Source organism: Saccostrea echinata, unplaced genomic scaffold (genome assembly GCF_033153115.1).
Source record: "Saccostrea echinata isolate AGI-Se365-2 ecotype Australia unplaced genomic scaffold, CSIRO_AGI_Sech_v1 ptg000025l, whole genome shotgun sequence".
In the NCBI taxonomy this organism is placed as follows: Eukaryota; Metazoa; Mollusca; class Bivalvia; order Ostreida; family Ostreidae; genus Saccostrea; species Saccostrea echinata.
The window spans coordinates 857,601-880,062 of record NW_026889774.1 but is presented as its reverse complement, the minus strand read 5'-3'; the positions used below and the strand labels follow the sequence as shown (position 1 = coordinate 880,062).

The 22,462-nt window shown below is 33.8% G+C and overlaps 2 protein-coding genes across 2 annotated transcripts; one reads left to right on the top strand and one right to left on the bottom strand.

The window, feature by feature from the left end:
• Positions 1-98: 98 nt before the first annotated feature.
• Positions 99-11,880, top strand: LOC133192466 (maltase A3-like). The gene is made up of 10 exons (XM_061328468.1): positions 99-334; positions 2,784-2,963; positions 5,798-5,967; positions 6,220-6,345; positions 8,283-8,390; positions 8,482-8,573; positions 8,689-8,875; positions 10,535-10,717; positions 11,050-11,181; positions 11,293-11,880. Exons 1-10 carry the CDS (start codon positions 100-102, stop codon positions 11,638-11,640), a joined length of 1,761 nt encoding a protein of 586 aa, XP_061184452.1. The 5' UTR covers position 99; the 3' UTR covers positions 11,641-11,880.
• Positions 11,881-13,801: 1,921 nt separating this feature from the next.
• Positions 13,802-15,213, bottom strand: LOC133192464 (NEDD8-conjugating enzyme Ubc12-like). The gene is made up of 3 exons (XM_061328467.1): positions 15,123-15,213; positions 14,721-14,836; positions 13,802-14,383 (listed from the first exon to the last, which is right to left on the bottom strand). The coding sequence occupies exons 1-3, from the start codon at positions 15,187-15,189 to the stop codon at positions 13,823-13,825; spliced, it is 744 nt and encodes a 247-aa protein (XP_061184451.1). The 5' UTR covers positions 15,190-15,213; the 3' UTR covers positions 13,802-13,822.
• Between the last annotated feature and the right edge of the window lie 7,249 nt (positions 15,214-22,462).

Below are 22,462 nucleotides of genomic sequence, written 5' to 3'. Positions count from 1 at the left end.
TATGATAGCACTTGAAGATTGCCATCTTATCTCAACAACACAGATATTCCACCCGAAAAACTCATCAATCCAACACACCTCTGTATTTTTCGGATCAAAATGTCTAATCCACATAAACAGAGGTTCTGCGAGCAGACAAAATGCCTTTTCATTTTGCTAGTAGCAGTTATAGCAGCTATTGTTCTAGTGTGTGTACTAACATTTACTGACAAAAGTTTTCGAGCGAAAGTGAAACCGCCCAAAGAATTAGAATGGTGGAAAACGAGCATTATATATCAAGTTTATCCACGTTCATTTCAGGATTCTAATGGCGATGGTACCGGAGATTTAAAAGGTCAGATAAATCATATTTTTAAGGTTTACAACTGATGATTTTGCTTATTTTACAGACAAATCTTTAAAAAGAACTTTCTCATTTATTTTCTTGATGTAAAAATCAGATAGAATCCTTAGTTCTTAGACCATGAATGTTCATGAGAGAAAAGAAGAAAAAAACAATTGCAAAGGGGGGGGGGGGAGGGGGGGCAGACAGAACCAAAAATAATACGCCAAAATGTTACATGTAAGGAATAAAGGATACTTTCTGCAACAACAGCCCTAAGAGAGTGGAAATTGCACCTTTACAGATTCTGCCATTAATCTAATTAATTACTTAAAAGACGCTACAAGTATTTTGAGCAAATGGTTCCTTTGCTACAAAATCTACTTTCTTATAAATGAAAATCTCCGGATCCTTTACGCAAAAAAAAAATACAAAAAAGAAACCAAAAAAAAAGAGCAAAAAAAAAAATTAATTAAAAATTCATGCATTATACATCAAAACAAAAACAAAACAAACCCTAGGTCAGGTTAAAAAAAACATCTGTATAAGCAATTTGTTATATTAATTAGTAAAACTAAATTGTATACACCATTCTTTAAAATTTTAAAATTGTTAAATATGGCATATACAATTCTCTATTGAACATTTGTCAAGTCCTGATTTTGAAGTGGAGGTTTTTAACTTTTGATAAAATTTCTTGAAACATAAATGTATTTTCCTTCTTAGCAAAAATAATGGTGACATTGATAACTAAAAAAGGGAGAAATGAAAAAAAGAAACATTTAAGCAAGGTCGAAATGCTCTAGTTTAAAAGAAACAAAATGTGTTTGTGAAACACTGATGTCCCCGGATGGCAGCTTATGGTAAAGGTTAAAGTTTCTCAAATTCAAGTCAAACGTCAAGATCAAGAGATCAAGAAAGTTTTGTGTCAATGGATATACCCAGGCTGGTAAATATGAAAGCACAAGCACCAACCATTCAAAAGTTATAGCCAAAGTTAATGTTTTCTAAAAGTGGGTCAAACTCCAAGGTTCAAGGCCAAAGGGTCAAAATTAATGGTACACAGGGGAAGACTTTGTTATAAGAAAGACATATGCAAGATATAAAAGCCGTAGTACCAACTGTCCAAAAGATATGGCGAAGGTTAAAGTTCGTCAAAGTAGGTCAAACTCCCAACTCCAAAAGGCCAAAATTGTTGGCATCAAAGGAAGGTCTTGTCACAAGGAATATACCTGTGAAATTTGAAAGCCCTAGTACTAACTGTTCTAAAGTTATGACCAATGTTAAAGTTTTTTAAAAGTAAGTCAAGGTCAAAAGATAAAAAAAATAACACGCTGGAAAGGTCTTGTCACGGTGAATACACATGTGAAAGACGAAAGCCCTAGCACCAACTGTTCAAAAGTTAAAGCTAAGGTTAAAGTTGGGTTTTTTTTTGCAAAAGTGGGTCAAACTCAAAGGTCAAGGTCAAAGTGGTCAAATATGTTGGTACCTAAAGGAAGGTCTTGTCACAAGAAATCCGCATGTGAAATATGAAAGCCATAGCTCCAATCAATCAAAATTTATGGGCAAGGTTAAAGTTTTTGCGGACAAACATACAGCTAGACAGACAGATAGATGGACGGACAGGGCAAAAACTATATACCCCGAATCTTCGATTAAGGGGGCATAAAAATAACCATGCACGGGCAGGGTAATCAGTAACCATGCACGGGCAGAGTAATCAGTAACTATGCACGGGCAGAGTAATCAGTAACTATGCACGGGCAGAGTAATCAGTAACTGTGCATGGGCAGAGTAATCAGTAACTGTGCACGGGCAGAGTAATCAGTAACTGTGCACGGGCAGAGTAATCAGTAACTGTGCACGGGCAGAGTAATCAGTAACTGTGCACGGGCAGAGTAATCAGTAACTATGCACGGGCAGAGTAATCAGTAACTATGCACGGGCAGAGTAATCAGTAACCATGCACGGGCAGAGTAATCAGTAACTATGCACGGGCAGAGTAATCAGTAACCATGCACGGGCCGGGTAACAATACAAGGGCAGAAAACTGTTTACAGAAAAAATCTGGTAACAATAGATCTTCTAATCGGTTTCATTTGATACAAAGGCGTGGTCTTTCAAACGATCTCATCTATTTGTCGAAAGGGTATCTCGAAATGTGTCCATTTTAAGGTTGATTTTCTCGAGAATTATATTTCATCTGATCTCACATCTCTAAACAAGGGTTTCCTATCCGAAATCCACTCTAGATTTTGGTTCGGAAACATTTGGCCATTAAGGATGTTTTTCTCATTCATGTATTTTTAAAATCACATGATCAAAATTACAGACCATACTACTTTTAGAAAGTTCAATGTGTTTGATATAACATGCAATTCACAGATCTTATTTATTATTTTTAAATATTTTCTTATACATGTACTTAAGTTTGAAAAATATACAAATGTACTTCCTATAGGTGTAACGAGTCGCCTTGACTATCTGAAAGATTTGGGTGTGGGCGCCATATGGTTGAGTCCCTTTTACAAGTCGCCTATGAGAGACTTCGGGTATGATGTTGAGAATTACACCCAAGTCGACCCTTTGTTCGGCACTATGGATGACTTCGAAGAGCTGATGAGAGAAGCTAAGAAAAGAAGTACATCTGATTCATCAATATCACTATTTTAAGTAGCAAAATTCACCTCTTGACTTCAGATTAGACATCCCCAAGTATTTTTTTTTTGTGTCCAGGCAGGTTTTGATATATAGTCTTTTCTTTTCTTTTTAAGTCACTTGAGTCACTCAGGTGACCTACTGCTATCCGTTCTCGTCCGTCGGCGTGCGTCGTGTGTTAACATTTGAACATTTTTAGCTTCTTCTCTGAAACCGCTTAACCAATTTCAACTAAATTTGGTATATAGCATCTATGGGTGAAGGGGAACAAAAATTGTGAATTTCATGGTCCCTGCCCCCCTGGGGCCTGAGGGGTGGGGCTAAAACCACCAAAAATAATGCAATCTTTAAAAATCTTCTTCTTTACTAGATCTGAACATCAAGCAGTCAAACTGTTAGCATCATTGTAATAAGCATTAAGCCCTCTACCAAAATTGTGAAATTCATGGCCTCAGGGTCAGGGGTTCTGGCCCCAGGGTTGGGCTATATAGATCATATAGTGAAAGTGCATTATTTCTTTGAAAATCTTCTTCTCTGCTCATGGGTATTAAATAAAGTAACTAAGTACATAGTTATGAAGAGCAAGAGTGCCTCTTCCAAAATTGTGAAATTCATGGCCCCAGGGTCAGGGGTCCTGGTATTAGGGCTGGGCTCTATTGATTATATAGTGAAAATGCATTAATTCTTTGAAAATCTTCTACTCTGCTCCTGGGTATTAAATAAAGTAACTAAATACATAGTTATGATGAGCAAGAGTGCCTCTTCCAAAATTGTGGAATTCATGTCCCCAGGATCAGGGGTTCTGGTGTTAGGGCGGGGCTCTATTGATTATATAGTGAAAATGCATTAATTCTTTGAAAATCTTCTTCTCTGCTCCTGGGTATTTTAATATAGTAACTAAGTACATAGTTATGATGAGCAAGAGTACCTCTTCCAAAATTGTGAATTTCATGGCCCCAGGGTCAGGGGTTCTGGTGTTAGGGCGGGGCTCTATCGACTATATAGTGAAAATGCATTGATTCTTTGAAAATCTTCTTCCCTGCTACTGGGTATTATTTAAACAAACTAGGTGCATGTTATGATGCATAAGGATGCCTTTTCAAAAATTGTGATTTCATTGCCCCAGGATCAGGGGTTCTGGTGTTAGGGCGGGGCTCTATTGATTATGTAGTGAAAATGCATTGATTCTTTGAAAATCTTCTTCTCTGCTACTGGAGATTATTTAAACAAACTAAGTGCATGATTATGATAGGCAAGGATGCCTCTTCCAAAATTTTTAAATATATGGCCTCAGTTTTTGGGGTTCTTGAGGAGGGGGGGGGGGGGCTCTATTGATTATATAGTGAAAAAGCATTAATTCTATTAATTAATTATTAATTAATCCTGTCTGCTCCTTAGTGCTGAGCTGATAAATAAATTGCTTAGCTATGATGAAAATGGGAGCTTCGAACAGAATTTTTAAATCTTGTGGTCCTAGGGTCAGGGGTTCTGGGGGGGGGGGGGCTTTTGATAATATAGTGGAAAAGTGTTAATTCTTTGAAGTCCATAGTTATGATAATGAGGGTAACTCTTCCAAATTTGTAAATTTCTTTACCCTTGGTCTTGGGTTCTGGTGTTAGGGTAAGGCTTTGTTGAATCTGTAGTGAAAATGCATTGTACCTGTGAAATTCTTCTCTGCTTCTGGGCATATCGCAAGCAAACTGAGTAAAAGTTTAAATGATATAAGTAAGCGTATTTCTACCAGATTTTTGAACATCTGGACCATTTGCCTAAGCATTCTGGTCCTGGGCAGGGCTCTATTAATTTGTATTCTACTGAGAGAAGTTATTCCCCCTTTCCATTCACCTTTGATAATTAATCATTGTAAATAATGTATTTGAAAGGTTAATAGAATAAGATAATTATGCAAGAATGTTTATCGTATAATTCAAAAAATACTTTCTTAATTTTAATAATCAGGTAGGCCTGTAAGTAATAGATAAATAAAAATGAGACAAAAATAACTTATCTTATTAAAAGTTCTTCAAAGACCGTAAGTAAGTGAACTTTATTGTCTTTTCCGTTTGAGTTGAAGAGTTCCAATACGTAAAGGAACTGTGTACTACATTTTAATGTCTATATATGCTATTGTACACTTCTTCTTAAACTTTGGATAAACAAAACATCTAGAATATATGTTTAGTATTTTTTGAATATTTTTCTTTGAATTATACAATAATTTTCATCATATGATATCTTTTCAAAACCCCTGGTAATGCATGCTGATTTTTTTTCTGCGAACATCTGATGGCACTATAATCTGTAGTTAAGAATATCTCGAAAAATTATCAATAGGTAAGGTACGTTGCATATGTCCTTAAAAATAGTACAGAAGCACTAATAGTTTGTTAATAGTCTGCATGGTGATAGTGTTAAGTGGGGGACAGATGAGAACTTAATTTATGAGTTGATACTGAATACTAGACTAATTATTTTGTTGATCCTGATCTTCCTACTTCTCTTGCTTTAGGGCAACAAAGCTTCATCTATCAGTGTACCTTCTAAATTGTTGTATTATACTCAGGTGACCGTTAAGGCCCTTGGGCCTCTTGTCTTTTTAAATTAATTTAAAAAATATTGATGTACACAATACATTGACATTGTGTAATTGTATGTAGTGATCTAAATTAAAGAAAAAATATTTTTAAAAAGTAAGACAAGAAAACGGTTTTAACATATTTTATATACACATGGCATCTGCATCTGTTCTTTAAAAAACACATAACTTAAGATCATAAGTTTATAATGAAATGAACATTTTTCTCTGTATATTCGTAGACTTGAGAGTACTAGTAGACTTTGTTCCGAACCACACGAGTAACGAGAGTGTTTGGTTTAACAACAGCCGCCACAGTGTCGGGAAATACAGGGATTACTATGTATGGGACGACGGCATAAACTGCTCCACATGTTCCGATACCAACTTCAAAAAACCTCCAAATGACTGGGTTTGTCACTTTTTTCCCCCTGAGTCGATATGTAATTGAATAATGTTCTTATTCTGGGAGACTAGTGCCTATATTTAGATCAGAGTACAACGTAGTAATTTATTGTATAACCTGTATACTTTCATGTTTTCTAAAGATTCAAATTTGTATATATTTGGTATACTTGTTACGAACATGCATTTCGGATTGTATAATGTCCTAAGGATATACATAAGGTCCAATTTTACAGACAGTTTATCTGTACTTGTACAGACCAGCGCCTTTCGAGGTTCAGCTTGGACGTACGATAAAAACCGGAAGCAGTTTTATTACCACGCCTACTTGGACGCACAGCCGGACCTCAATGTTCGGAACCCTGAAGTTGTAGAAGAATTGTCGGTATATTTTTAGAAACAGCTTATTTTAAAAGTCTTTGTTACTTTAATGTTATGCATGTTAAACACATTTTTTAATTATAGTCCCCACCCCACTGGATAACAGTACATGTTGAATTTAGCATTTAAATCCTCAACAAAAGGAAATTTATTTTGGAGGGTTGGGGGTGTTTGTTTGTTTGCTTAACGTCCTTTGAGCAATGAGGGATCTTTTTCATGCCAGCACCTACTGCGACTCGGGACTTTGGTTTATACGGTGTCACCATAAGGACCGGTCTCCACATCCCATATTGGATTAGAACCCGCGATGTAAGGATCAACTTCTTACTCGGCGACTCTAGAGCAAACTCTGACGATCCTGGCGGGGGGGGGGGGGGGGGGGGGTTAGAAATAATTAAAATTAAGAAAGATCATAGATGTATGTAGTTATGCAGTTTGTACCAAATTCTCCATCCACCACCTCTCCAGATATTTCAATCTACAAACTTAACGTTATTTTTTAATGCCCACGTTATCGTAGTTTTGGGGATATATATATATATTATTTGGTTTATCCGTCTGTTTTTTCTGTTTGTCCTTTAAAACCTTGAATCTTGCAAATAACTTGTGAATGGTTATTGCTAAGGCTTTCATATTTTTTTTCTTGTGACAAGACCTTTCTTTAGACACGAACATTTTTAGCCTCTTGACCTTGGAGTTTGACCTAGTTTGACCTTAGCCACAACTGTGACAAGAACTTTCTTTGGAAATTTGTACCACACGACCTTAGACTTTCTGTTGACAGAGAAACTTTAACCTTTGCCATAACTTCTGAACGGTTGTTACTAGGGCTTGAGTCACAGACCTTTCTTTGGGTACCATCATTTTTTACCTCTTGACCTTGGAGTTTGACCTATTTTTGAAAATCTTTAACCATGGCAAAAAGGTTCTTCATGATGCTAGGGGTTTTATATTTCATATCCTTGTGACAAGATCTTTCTCAGGATATACATGTACCACCAATTTTGACCTCTTGACCTTGGAGTTTGACCTACTTTTGAAAAAAAAGTTAAGTTTGATCATGAGCATCCATAAGAGAGCATCAATGTTTCACAAACACATCTTGTTTATACTATGGAATTCCCTTATTCCTCATCTTAGTTTGCAGTGTTTTTCGAGATATCTCTCAAATATAAAAATGATGTCGCTGGACTACAGCATTCTGTTTTTTTTCCACAACCCTTATTTTACTAATACACTACCATGATTTAACTATACCGGCAACAAGAAAGGGGCAACCAACCTTTCAATGAACACATTTTCAACAGTAAAAAGTTATGTTTAAAAAAAAATGGTGGGAGCCCCCCCCCCCCCTTCGATACTACGTGCTTGCATTTTATCGAGCATATTATATAAAACAAAGAGGTTCTTTATCTCCTCACAAGTTACTAGAAGGCCTTACATACTTATCTTTTCTATTGCCACAAAGTAATAATAAGTTTCATACTTTTCCTCACTGGTTTGAAGGGAATATTGCATTCACACATACATGAATATTTCACACATGTCTTTCACTAATTTGAATTTTTTTCAATTGTTAGTTAATACTAGTATATGATTAATTATAATTAGTCATGCTCAGAATTGTAAATTAGTGAAAGACAAGATATTGCGTGAAACAGAGCAGAATTTTTGTTAGCTTGATATTCATTTATCTGTTCAATGAAGTGTTATCATTACCACAAAACATTATCTATTCAATGAATTAATTGAAAGAAGAAAATAACTGAACGACCCTCAGTATTAATTTTAATGCACCTTATAAATACATGTTCATGACTTTCCAGGAATAAACGTGTAGCCGATACAGTGAAATTTAAAATGAAAGTTATCCTCTCTCGATCATTGTCCTCGAGTTGAAAAGATTCCTTTTTATGCATTGATTTTCTCCCACAATTTTAGAATGTTTTACGTTTTTGGCTGAATAAAGGAGTAGATGGATTTAGAGGTGATGCCATACGAAAACTCTTCGAGTTTCAAGATTTGCACAAAAATGAAAATGGCATAAAAGTAAGTTTATCAACTGTTAACAACATTTTTGTGCCTTACAAATATAGAAAGTAAGTCAAAAACTTCAAACTACATTGGGTTTTTTTTTAAGAATTTGACCAGAAATCTTCGTGAAATATATCCAGTAATGAAAACATGGAAGGATGTGTTGAACAAGCACGGCGGAAGAAATGGACAAGAGAAGTATATTGCCAATCACTCATCTCTATTATACTTTAAATTTTATTTTAATTCATGTAATTTATAATAAAATACGGAAGTAATTTTTTCAACAAAAGTTCGATTCATTATCTTATAGAATATTGATAGCAGAATCATACGGAATTACGAACGAGATGCGAGATTCGTACTACGAGGTGGACACAATACCATTCAATTTTGCATTTGTTCAGAAACTTAACCGATCTTGTGAAGCTCGCTGTATTCATGAAATTATACACTCTTCCCTTATGGATCTAAAAGAAGACTGGTGGCCTAATTTTGTGGTAAATACCTAAGTGTTAGATAAACTAGCATGGATAAATTTAAAATGATACTTGGAACGTAACAAGAGGCCCATGGGCCACAGCGCTCACCTTAGTAACTTTGGCCTTCCTGTTTTTTACCTGATTTCTCCCCCCCCCACCCCCCCGTAGTACTTATTGTGGCCCCGCCCTACCCCCTTTGATTCCCTATTGTGGCCCCATCACATCCCGGGGGCCATGATTGAAACAATTTAGAATCTACACTACCCCAGGATGCTTCCACGTAAGTTTCAGCTTTTCTGACCCAGTGGTTGTTGAGAAGAAGATTTTTAAAGATTTTTCCTATATATTTCAATATAAAATTGGATTCCCTATTGTGGCCCCGCTCTACCCCTGGGGGTCATGATTTGAACAATTTAGAATCTACACTACCCCAGGATGCTTCCACATAAGTTTCAGCTTTTCTGGCCCAGTGGTGCCTGAGAAAAAGAGTTTTAAAGATTTTTACTACATATTTCAATGTAAAATGTGGATTTCCTATTGTGGCCCCGCCCTACCCCCGGGGGGTCATGATTTGAACAATTTAGAATCTACACTACCCCAGGATGCTTCCACATAAGTTTCAGCTTTTCTGGCCCAGTAGTTCTTGAGAAGAAGATTTTTAAAGATTTTCCCTATATATTTCAATGTAAAACTTTGACTCACTATTGTGGCCCCGCCCTACCCCCGGGGGTCATGATTGAAACAATTTAGAATCTACACTACCCCAGGATGCATCCACATAAGTTTAAGCTTTTCTGGCCCAGTGGTTCTTGAGAAGAAGATTTTTAAAGATTTTTCCTATACATTTTAACATAAAATTGGATTCCCTATTGTGACCCCGCCCTTCCCCCAGGGGTCATGATTTTAACAATTTAGAATCTACACTACCCCAGGATGCTTCCACATAAGTTTCAGCTTTTCTGGCCCAGTGGTTCTTGAGAAGAAGATTTTTAAAGATTTTTACTACATATTTCAATGTAAAACTTGGATTCCCTTTTGTGGCCCCGCCCTACCCCCAGGGGTCATGATTTGAACAATTTAGAATCTACACTTCCCCAGGATGCTTCCACATAAGTTTCAGCTTTTCTGGCCCAGTGGTTCTTGAGAAGAAGATTTTTTAATGACCCCACCCAATTTTTGTATTTTCTTGATTATCTCCCCTTTGAAGGGGACTTGGCCCTTCATTTTAACAATTTAAACTCCCTTTCAGCCAAGGATGCTTTGTACCAAGTTTGGTTAAAATTGGCCCAGTGGTTCTTGAGAAGAAGTCGAAAATGTGAAAAGTTTACAGACGGACGGACGGACGACGGACAATGGGTGATCAGAAAAGCTCACTTGAGCTTTCAGCTCAGATGAGCTACAAAAAAAAATTAGCACCACATCCTTTTCAGAAATGTAAAATTTGATTCCATTTGTTTGTAGCAACTATCATGATTCATCAGTTTACCGAAAGTTTCTTGTGCAGCTTTTTTCTTTTACTTAGGTTTCGAATAGTTCCGTAAGGAATTTGATAACTTTCGTAAAATGCCAGATTTAATGGATCAAGATCATATTATACATGTACATTTCTGTCAGTAACGTTTTAGAATGATAGGGGGAATTATCACAGTTAAATGAATCATCAGTGTGTTTCTTCAGCTAGGAAGTCACGACATATCTAGAATAGCCGACAGAATGGGACCAGAATTGGTTGATGTATTTAATATGCTCCTGTTGACGCTACCCGGTACACCAACAACATATTACGGCGAAGAACTAGGAATGAGAAATGCATTTTATACATTCAACGAGAGTCGGGACCCGGCTGGATTGAATTATAAGGTCAATATATATATATATATATATATATATATATATATATATATATATATATATATATATATATATATATATATATATATATATATATATATTCGCTAGCCAAGGGTTGTGGGGAGAATATTGATTGTCTTGAACAATAGTCTTCACATTTTCCCCCGCCAGTTTGTCGCTTATTATACATTTGGACACTGCTATTTTGCAAAGATCTTTTAAAATACATGTAAATATCTATATCTACATTAAGAAGGGAATAAGAAAGTTTTCTTTCATTTTAAAATCTTCAATGCATTCCAACCTTATATATTTACAGTACATGTATTAGGCTTTTACAGGGTGACTATCTAAAGCACACACGGGACCCAGAGCGGTCGCCGATGCAGTGGAACTCCTCCACAAACGCTGGGTTTTCTAATGGGATCCCATGGTTACACGTGAACCCCAATTACCCAGTTTTAAATGTAGAAGTTAGTGAAATCACTTTTCATTTTCTTAATGTATTAAACTCATTAAGTTTTTTTAAAGAAATGTTATGTTATACAATAGCACCAAATTTTCATAACTTATTATTTTTTTAGGAACAACTTTCCGTAGATACCTCCAGTTTAAACACTTATAAAAGACTTGCTAAACTGAGACAGCATCCATCTTTTACCAACAAGAAAATTATTTTCTCAACCGTTAACGACAACATCATCTCATACATAAGAACCGATGCTGAAAAACCAAAATACTTGGTTGTTATGAATTTTGGGTCACGTGATTCTTCAGTAGATTGCAGCGGCCCTCCTCTGGCTTCAGAAGGAAACGTTTTCTTCTCAATTGGCAATTCTCTCTCAGAAACTTCAACACACAAGACTGGAGATATCATAGACTTAAAGAAAATTTCTCTGAAGAGAGGGCAAGGGATCATTGTTAAAATATGAAAAGCGTTTTGCTTCCATATTATGTCCCAGAGGTACATAAAGAATATGGTAAATTTGCTTTACTCTCTTTGATCATAATTACAGTTATCGTTCTGTTTGATTTTCTCTTGCTAATTTACATTTTTACTTCGGGACAGAAGGGTAAGAACAGTTTTAATTAAGCCAGAAAAGGTCAATTGTTGAAATAACCTTTAAATTCTCTGTAGCATACCCAAATAAAGTGGACAACAATGAAACAGAGTTTGCGACTTCTGAAATTTTTCGCTGATTTGAAATTGTTCATTACTTTTGCCTCCACCACATTCTGTAAAATTATGTCCCCTATGGTGCCCTATTTCTAAGTATGACGGTTAGAATACGTCTTGCATGTTTATTTTGTATCCAATATGATTAAAATCTGATCTTTTGTTACGCTCCGAAATTCTGATGGTCGTTGTACAGCGACCATCAAAATTTCGGATCGTAACAAAAACCTGATTTAAATCAGATTGGGTTTGTAGCAAGATGGAGGGAAAAACAAAGTGAAAGAAGTAAATGACACTCCAAATCTTTTTTGCTTCTTGAGGTTTTTATGTTTCAAGAAATCAACACCTATGTATAGAAATACAAAGAACAGTCTCTCACTTTTTTTTCTCAGTTCAAATGCCTTATTTGGAACCCTCTGCAGTGTTCATGATCTACATCTGTCCATGTCCATACAACAGATATACAATATATTTACTTTTCAGGAGAAAAGAATTAATAGGGCAAAATTATTTATAGCAATTCTATTTTTAGAACCGATGTAACAAAATGCGAACCTTCAGGACAAACCAAAATTGTTATAAATATTTAAACAATCTTTATGTATATCTCTTTTGAAATTGAAAGACCTGAATAAGTTTTTTTTTTTTGCATTTTTCGTAGAAAGCAGTAAGTTTGTTAAGAGATTCCAAAGCTTAAAAATAAGCTTGAACTTGGTTGAACTTGGTAAATAAGAATAAAATTATTTCCTTTTGTGGGAACAACAGTAATGTTAAGGATGTGTGGCTTGAAGGTTACGAAGGGAAGTTGTATGATTGTTACTTATTCTGGCGTTCAAACTTTGCACGGAAAAGTTTGATTTTATGAGAGAACCTTTTTTTTTTACAGATTGATTCAATTCTATGACTCTCTGCATAGCAATGAGCGCAACAACAACAAAAAAATACATGTATATTATTTGTGATTCAGTGTTTATTATTATTATTAAGTGTAGATACAAAAGAAAATTGTTTAATAAAATGTCAAAAGAATCTGTTCGACATTTAATCAAGAGTTCTTACTGAGCATGTCCCTGATTAACTCTGTGCACTCAAAATGTATATGATTAACGATTTGCTGAAATAACCTATATTTTCTGCAGCATACCCAAATCAAGTTGACAACAATGGAGACAGTGAATGCTAAATTCTGTAACATTATGTCCCAATAGTTCCTTAGTTCTAAGAATTATGGCTATAGAATACATCTTACATGTTTGTTTTGTAGCACGCTGGAGCGTAAACAAACGAAATAAGTGTCACACCAAATCTTTTTTAGGTTTTATGTTCCAAGAAATCAACCCATATTTATAGAAATATAAAGAACACAGTTTCTCACTTTTTTTGTTCGCCAAGTTGTCTTTCTTGGAACTCTCTGCAGTGTTCATAATACATGTCTGCCCATGTTTGTTTCGCCATGCAACAGATACTGTATATACAATATCATATGAATTAATTCGACTTCCTCTTTCTATACCTTTTCAGGAAAAAGATTTACAATGAAAATTATTTATAGCAATTCTATTTTTAGAACCGATGTAACAATAAGTGAACCTTCAGGACATTTAAAGAATCTTTTCAAGCGTATCTCTTTTGAAATTGGAAAGACCTGAATAAACTTTTTTGCATTTTTCATTTAAAAAAACAAAAAGTTTGTAAAGAGATTCCAAAGCTTTAAATTTGATTTTTAATAAGATATCAAAAGAATCAGGTCGACATTAAATTAAGTGCTCTTCCTAAGCGACTGTTGCAGCTATGTCCCTGATAAACTGTAAGTTTGTACACTCAAAAAGTAACGATTAGTTACAACAATCTGTGTCTTGAGAACCGGTACATGTATCTAGGTATGGAATGCATGTAGTGTACCATTCAAAAAAAGGTATATTGGTTGTTTCATTTCTTTATTGATAAAATTCAAATGTCTGTACACCAGGATCTTCATACACAATTTCATGCATATTGGTCAAGTAAAAGTTTTCTAGGACACGTTGATTACACAGTTTCGTGTCTCGTTTGTTGCTGACTATGTTCCAGTTTGTAGTATCTATCTCCATTGGTTCCTCGTGGTCAGGCACAATAGACTCGCCTTCTTCCTCTCTCCCTCTCCAGCCTGCATTCTTTGGAACATAAGGTCCACTCTCGATCTGGCCACCTTTCACTGATAACTTGGCCATCTCGAAACGGTCAAAATAATCCAAATAAGGTGAAAGTGGATCGTCAAAATTGGGTGTGTGTAATACAAATAATACCGCCTGAACACAATCGTCAAATGAATAACAAGTTGAATTCCATTCATCCTCGTCCAATATACTTATGCATACTTTTAAGTCAACTGAAATATCTTCTAGAGATTCTTCTGATAAAATGTCTTCTGAGAATTCTTCAATGTTTGGATGGAATATTAGAGTCTGACATGTAACTGTGGGTGGATAATTAGGCCAATCCTGACTCGCTGTGGCAATCTATGAGAAAAAATTGTTATAATTATTGAAAGTTGTAGATAATTCAAAGTGTATAATTGCAAAATACAAACAAAAATATCTTAGAAAATCAATAATTACGCCATGCAGTTTCAATATTATGAATGACTCAACTTGTATAAATAGAATAGACGTTCTAAGAAATATAAATAGCATGTAAGAAAGCAACAATTATTTTAGCTTTGTGAGAAAGTGGATTAATTTATTTAATTACATGTAACAATATGTTTTTATTAATAATATAATTGAATTTTTTTTAAAAATATATATTTTATTTATATTTCTGTAATTAATGTCTGTTTGCAAACTAAAGAAGTACCTTAAAAATATATTTCCCTGAATAATATGGTCCACCTGACGGAGATATTTCAACCTGGAAGCTGAATTCGTCATCGTCACTCTCATCTGACCATGACAAGACGCGGGCCTGTCCGTCTATAAATAGAATCACATCATAATATAAATAGAACGTATATAAATTTAGACAGTATAATACTGAGTATTCAAAACTTAACCCGTTTAATATGAAAACAATTAAGCAGTAAGTGGTACAGACGTTTACTAGTATTTTGCAGAATCCATGGATGCAAATAACAAGAGATAGGCCTATATGGGTTGATGTACATGTAAACATGTACATGGAGATACATACAGTGTAACATATGCAGATGGAAATTGTTTCATGTGGTAATCTGGCCAATTACATGATCTTTGAACCTACCTGAAAAACTATCGATAGTTTTCAGTAATTTGAAGAAGTCCTTCATTAAACTCCTTTTCAGTGCCATGATTTAAATGAGAAAAAACGCGCCAGTGTTTCCTTTTATATTAGCTTGCTTTGGAACTAAAAATAGATCTTATACTCTCAAGGAAATTCCCAGATAGACTGGCAATTTTTAAAGACTGACAATGCAATGTGACCCATTAATATTCGGGCTACAGAGAGGGAAGACTATCTAAGTTTCTGAACTTGTGTCCGATCCTTTTGACTTTGTCAATAAAATATGTTCAATTCACAGAAAGGGAAAGAAAAAAATATTTAATCTAAATTTAAACTTTGGATATTTAAAGTTTTGAACTTAGCCTTAAATTCTTAATGATTTATACTCGATACACTTGTATATATAAATATATAATTGATGGAATGTCTGTAAATTTGCCAATAATTATATACTGTGATATAAGCTTACGTACATGATCACCACTTCCGAAATTCTAAGGGATCCATAATTTTTCGTGATTTTCAGTTGCATGTTGTCGATGTTTATGATTTGACAGTGAACGTAATTTTTTAGGACAAACTAATTTGCCGATCGTCAAAAATACGATATATATATTTATTTTTTAAAGCGTTCCACTGTTAGCCTGTGCTAGATTATGTACTGTTATCAGAATTTATTCTCTTTATCCTTCCTGGTGCTTATCCGCATCATTCTCAAAATTTACACTCATCAGTCAAACACGAGATTTCTTTCTTTTTTCAATCTTTTATATACCCAAACTAGGCGTTGCATAAAAATGGTTAATATTCAGCAATGAAATTTTGTCGAAAAATCCTTCGACATTATTACTGCATTGTTAATTTAGATTCATATGAAAGAGAACAATCATATAAGAACATGTGAATGAAAATATTCCATCCAGTCTGTTTTTTCAAAACTTTTTTAAAAATAAAAATATATTAGAAAATATGTTAATTTTCACCTTATTTTCAATACCATAATGTAAAACAAAAATGGAATTCGTTTTATTGATTGACATTGCGTTGTACATGTCGTGCAGTGCAATAAAATGCAGTTAAATTCTTATTATTGTAAACAGTATAAATTCTCTTGCAAACAAAAAAAATCCACTCATGAGTCAAAAAGGAGTGTTTATTCTTTTGGATCTTTTGCGCATACCCAAACTAGTCATTCGATGAAAAAAAAAAAAGCAAGCAACATGTAACTTTGCGAAAGTCCTTCGACTTAATTACTAATTGTTAATTTTGATTCATATCAAAGAAAACAAATATTTAAGAATATGAGAATAAAAGAAATGCTCTCTAGTCTGTTTTTGAAACCTTTTTTTTATCAAAGCATAAAATGAAAAAAAAAGTGTCTGTATTCAATAAGTTTTTAAATTCAATTAAGAAAAAAAAATGACTAAGTTAATATTGATTGCACAATTTGGCAGGCATCACAATGTATCGCATTGTATTGCAGCAGAGTGCAGTATGGTGCAATTATACTTGAACTTAAACAAGCACAATTATTTTACTTGTCATTTTACTTGTCAATGTATTAGAAATATTCCCCCACCATCCACCCTCCAAAGACAGCTTTTATATACAATTTGTCCTTGTGATTGAATGTTTCTTTGGAAATTTGCATAATGTAAGTTTTGTTTCAAAGTTCGATAACTCAAATTATGTCCCTTTGAACAACGTAGACAAAACGATCATTGATTTCTGCTTTATATTATGTAAATGTTTAAGCAATGCTTACGAGTAACAGGCTTGTATACTATATATACATGTAAGACGTTAGAGAGACATTCACAAATGACCATTTGTTAAAGTCAGAGTAAATAACGGTTATGGGTGATGTCGCTTGTAAAGGACTTAGTGTGAGCTTATCTCACTAAACAAGTACTGCAAATATAAGCAGTATTGAAAAGCGTCTCTGATTGTTCTACAAAGTCATCGGCGCTTTGTTTGAGTCTTAAAATATTCACTCATCAGTCAAACAGGAAAGTTATATTTTTTTTCACTGTTTGCCTAATAATAAAAATTGACCAAGTATGTTTTAATTAGAGAGTACATCAAGCATTACAATGCAATGTATTGTTGGACAGTTATATTTTTATTTAAAAGTAAAATTTTTAGCTTGCAATTAAAGAACTTCTCTCGACACTCCAATTTTCCTTGGGATGTTTCGCATATATCCATATCAGTCTTTCAATAAAACAAATCACCAAAAGTAACAGTTTACTGTTCTTTGCTTTGATGAGAACTTAGCTCTAAGTACTGTTATCAGAATATATTCTGTTTAGGCTTCCTGGTGCTTATCTGCATCATTCTCAAAATTTACATTCATCAGTCAAACACGAGATTTCTCTCATATACCCAAACTAAGCGTTGCATAAAATGATAAACATGCAGCAATGAAGAAATTTGTCGAAAAATCCTTCTACATTATTACTGCATTGTTAATTTAGATTCATATGAAAGAGAACAATCATATAAGAACATGTGAATGAAAATATTCCATCCAGTCTGTTTTTCAAATTTTTTTTGAAAATAAAAAATATATATGAAAATATGTTAAGTTACACCTTATTTTCAATACCATAATGAAAAACAAAAATGGACTTCATTTTATTGATTGACATTGCGTTGTTCATGTGCAATGCAATAAAATGCAGTTAAACTCTTAAAATAGTAAACAGTATAAATTCTCTTGCAAACAAAAAAAATCCACTCATGAGTCAAAAAGGAGTGTTTATTCTTTTGGATCTTTTGCGCATAACCCAAACTAGTCATTCGATAAGAAGAAAAAAAAAACCAGCAATATGTAACTTTGCGAAAGTCCTTCGACTTAATTACTGATTGTTAATTTTGATTCATATCAAAGAACACAAATATTTAAGAATATGAGAATAAAAGAAATGCTCTCTAGTCTTTTTTTGAAACCTTTTTTTTTTTATCAAAGCATAAAATGAAAAAAAAAGTGTCTGTATTCAATAAGTTTTTAAATTCAATTAAGAAAAAAAAAATGACTAAGTTAATATTGATTGCACAATTTGGCAGGCATCACAATGTATCGCATTGTATTGCAGCAGAGTGCAGTATGGTGCAATTATACTTGAACTTAAACAAGCACAATTATTTTACTTGTCAATGTATTAGAAATATTCCCCCACCATCCACCCTCCAAAGACAGCTTTTATATACAATTTGTCCTTGTGATTGAATGTTTCTTTGGAAATTTGCATAATGTAAGTTTTGTTTCAAAGTTCGATAACTCAAATTATGTCCCTTTGAACAACGTAGACAAAACGATCATTGATTTCTGCTTTATATTATGTAAATGTTGAAGCAATGCATACGAATAACAGGCTTGTATACTATATATAAGACGATAGAGAGACATTTACAAATGTGTTAAAGTCAGAGTAAATAACGGTTATGGGTAATGTCGCGTGTAAAGGACTTAGCTGAGCTCATCTCACTAAACAAGTACTGCTTAGCAGTATTGAAAAGCGTCTTTGATTCTTCTACAAAGTCATCGGCGCTTTGTTTGAGTCTTAAAATATTCACTCATCAGTCAAACAGGAAAGTTATATATTTTTCACTGTTCTGCCTAATTATAAAAATTGACCAAGTATGTTTTAATTAGAAAGTACATCAAGCATTACAATGCAATGTATTGTTGGAAAGTTATATTTTTATTTACAAGAAAATTTATTAGCTTGCAATTAAAGAACTTCACTCGACACTCCAATTTTCCTCGGGATGTTTCGCATATATCCATATCAGTCTTTCAATAAAAAAAAAATCAGCAAAAGTAACTGTTCCTTGATGAGAACTTACATGTAGCTCTAAGATTAGAGAGAGAGAGAGAGAGAATCGATGTGAAAAGTTATCATGAAATTCTCGGTATTTATATAATGACAGAGGACAGAGATGTTCTGTTGTGACATTTAAGGTTTGAAGAATGCCCTCGAATGGATATTTGTACAGAATACATTCGTTTCTGGAAACAATTTAAATGTTATTTAGAGAGGAGGGAGATGTGTGTTAATTAATACGGATAAATTGGCTACATTTTCGCGTCTTAAAGATTATTGCTGTTTTTGTTGTCATTATGATGATCTAGCCATATGAGGAGTACTTACTATATGAAACAAGCTGAAGGAAAAAATGATCACATGTACAGTGAGGGCAACAGCTATAGTTTTGGGAAGCATTTATAGTGTTCCCAGAAATTATTGAGAATTTTATCGTGATTTTTTTTTTTCATTAAAGGATTTTTTTTATTATTTGATTAAGTTTTTTTTAATCAAATAACATTATTGCTACTTACAGTTTTCATAAATAACTTACCGTTTTCTTTGTACACAATTTCAGGTCGATTGCCAATGCTCAAAATGAGTGTTATTGAAAAAAGAAAGCTTATTGTAGAAAGCTAGAGTTATCAAAGATTTGTAAAACTTTAAGAAACTTTTGAAACACTGAGTATTCCGCTGTCTATTATAGATTCACGTGGAGCAAAAAATTGAAAGATGGAAAGGAATTCGGCAGAGGGAAAGAGTTGGTAGGGCTATGGGAATGGAATCCCATTTTTTTTATTTATGCATAGTGTTGTTCTTACTGAGCAAATATCAACGCTTTCTTTGATCTGTGAATGCCTACAAACTCTTTTCCTTAAATGAATTTCTCTTCTTTTTGAATATTTTGTATAACACAATACAGAGTAGACGGTGACATACTGAGTATTCGGTGTTTCAGAAATATCACCAGATTTAACAATCCGTTACTTATTAATTTAATCAGTATTTTATTATGTAAAGTCAGTTTACATAATTGGATTGGACATCAGACATGGCCTATACAAGTCCTCTCCAAGAAGGTCAAGGTTACAAATGTTAAGAATTGACAATGATTTACAATCATGATGAAATAATTCATAATAAGTTACATTAATTTCTTTTGTTAACTAGAAATGGGAAAAAAAGGAGAGATAGATTAATAAATTCATAAGAGTTATTACTTAGCATGTATACTCACTATACAATATAATGAAAAAAATAAAAGAGTGCAAACAAACAACAAAATAGAATAAGTAAACAAATGAAGTGCAAAAGACAAATATGCAAGGAAATAAAAAAAAAAGCAAAGAAAATAATATTAATAATAACAAATAAATAAATCTGGAACAAGCAAAAACACTGGATTAATAAAGAAAAAAAATGAAAATGCAAAAGACAAATATCCAAGAAAAAAATACAATATATATACATGGAAATGCTGAGATTTGAAATAAGTATAAATATCAAAAATATTTGGAAATTAATATTAAAACTTAAATATGAAATAATATCAAAATCGCTTTGAAAACTTGATGTAGTTGGACTGCTTCAAAAATTGAACAGTTAGTTTTATCAGGTAATTGCCTATCACCAAATAGCAAAGTATTCAAAATTTGATCAGGAGAGAGGGTTTCTAAACCTATTATACTCTGAAGACTGTCAAAAAGTATCATTCTCTGATTATTATAGGCAGGGCATTCTAAGAAAAAATGATAGTTATCCTCGTTCGGATATCCGCACTTAGTACAAGATGCCATTTCACTTAAATACTGATTATACGTTACTTATACATTACTGAAAAAGGTTTTCTACTTTCAATGGCAGTAATTTTGAATATCAGCAGACAACAGAAGTATATTAAATAAATGGGAGGCTCTCCATTTAAACTGCATGCATCATTAGAAAGTGCGGGGTATTATCATTAAATAAAAAAGTGACATTAAATTATATTGTTAGTAATGAATCCAACGTATCATTAAACAAAATCTCAATAATCTCTGGGAACACTATACATACTGATTTCTCATGCGTGGGGTCAGGTAGGATAATTTCATACCAAGAAAACCTTAATTTGCAATTGCGTTTTACATTTTGGTGAAATCAATAAAAGCGCAATTTATCCTTATCACTAATACTGGCATGATATTGAGGCAATAAATTTCACCAGTTTTGAGGGATGGATCCTAAATTTTGAAACTTCCAAATGAGGAAACTAATTCTTCAGAAAACAATTAGAAGCTTTTTCCACCTCTTTTCCCTGTATTACCCATATATCATAAATGCGTTCAAAACTTGAGAAAAAAATATTGCAAAAGAGAGTAAATACTTTTTGAATCAATAAAAGAAATTTAGACAAATGTTCTGATTGGCAAAATCAATATTGACCCAAGGTCTGATTTGAAGTTTAGAGAAATATTCTACGTCGCTATTGCGCTGAGTAGGGGGGGGGGGGGGGGGTTGAAAGTATACTTGTAAGGTAAGTAAGTTATAAATATACATGTATGAAAATTACCCATTAGAAAGCCAACTTTCTGTGATATGAAGGTCAAGGTTAGAGTCAAATTTACCATCTCTAAGTTTATCATGTTTGTATTGAAAAATCAGTGTTGCCTCGCACCATATGTATCTGATTCAGTGATTAACGTAAACTTACTGCTCTTTGGTCGATTTCACCCTTGACTATATAAATTGGACCGCTGCATGTTTAAGTTCCACTTTTCCGCGATTCGACACTGCTTTTTTGCTGGAAAAATCCTGCTTTTCCGATGTCGATCAGCGAGATTTGATCAGCTCAAATAGCTCAGTTGGTAGAGTACCTGTCTACAGTCGATTCATGGGGCCCGAGTTTGATGATCGAATCGCTGGTTACATTTGGTGCCATGACCAAGATGTGAAAGGTGAAAGACCTGCCAGTAAAGAGTCTTGGTTGGGATCTTCGGGGTGAAAACCTTTAAGGAGGTAGTAATGTGGCGGTCAGGCAGGTTTGATTGTCGGTGGTCAGATACAGCTCAGCTGGAAGAGTCCGAATCCTGGTCTGCTTCGTTGTATTTTTCTCCCTCACCAGTCACAATACACAGTAGTATATGGATTTTTTTTTTCATAAAAAGAGAATAGTGCTTTAATTTTATGATTCATGCCCATCTTGAAGTCTTCAAATTCAGGCACTGCATGATCATGAACAGTTGACATCAATTGCATTATCTTTATAGGCTATATACATGTATATTGCATCTTCAGAGAAGCTCTTCTTAAAAAAAATGAACAGTGATAGGATACCCCCTCCCCCGGCCTTTACATTTTTTTTTTTTTTTTTTTTTTTTTTTTTTTTTTGAAGTTTGTTAAAGAATGATCCACATCGGGAAATAAATGTGATATTATATATAGAAAATTCTTTACAGATCTTGGGAAATATTGAATTGTTTCAGGAACGTACCTGGACATAACTGAGTTAATAATTTTATTTTTCCACTATACAGTATACATGTATAT

Excerpts from the sequence above, each read along its gene's own strand:
- LOC133192466 (XM_061328468.1), top strand. The coding sequence starts at position 100 with ATGTCTAATCCACATAAACAGAGGTTCTGCGAGCAGACAAAATGCCTT. Across the intron at positions 10,718-11,049 it reads CGGCTGGATTGAATTATAAG|GGTGACTATCTAAAGCACAC; the intron begins GTCAATATATAT and ends AGGCTTTTACAG. Across the intron at positions 11,182-11,292 it reads ACCCAGTTTTAAATGTAGAA|GAACAACTTTCCGTAGATAC; the intron begins GTTAGTGAAATC and ends TTATTTTTTTAG.
- LOC133192464 (XM_061328467.1), bottom strand. The coding sequence starts at position 15,189 with ATGGCACTGAAAAGGAGTTTAATGAAGGACTTCTTCAAATTACTGAAA. Across the intron at positions 14,837-15,122 it reads AACTATCGATAGTTTTTCAG|ACGGACAGGCCCGCGTCTTG; the intron begins GTAGGTTCAAAG and ends TTCTATTTATAG. Across the intron at positions 14,384-14,720 it reads CAGGGAAATATATTTTTAAG|ATTGCCACAGCGAGTCAGGA; the intron begins GTACTTCTTTAG and ends TTTTTCTCATAG.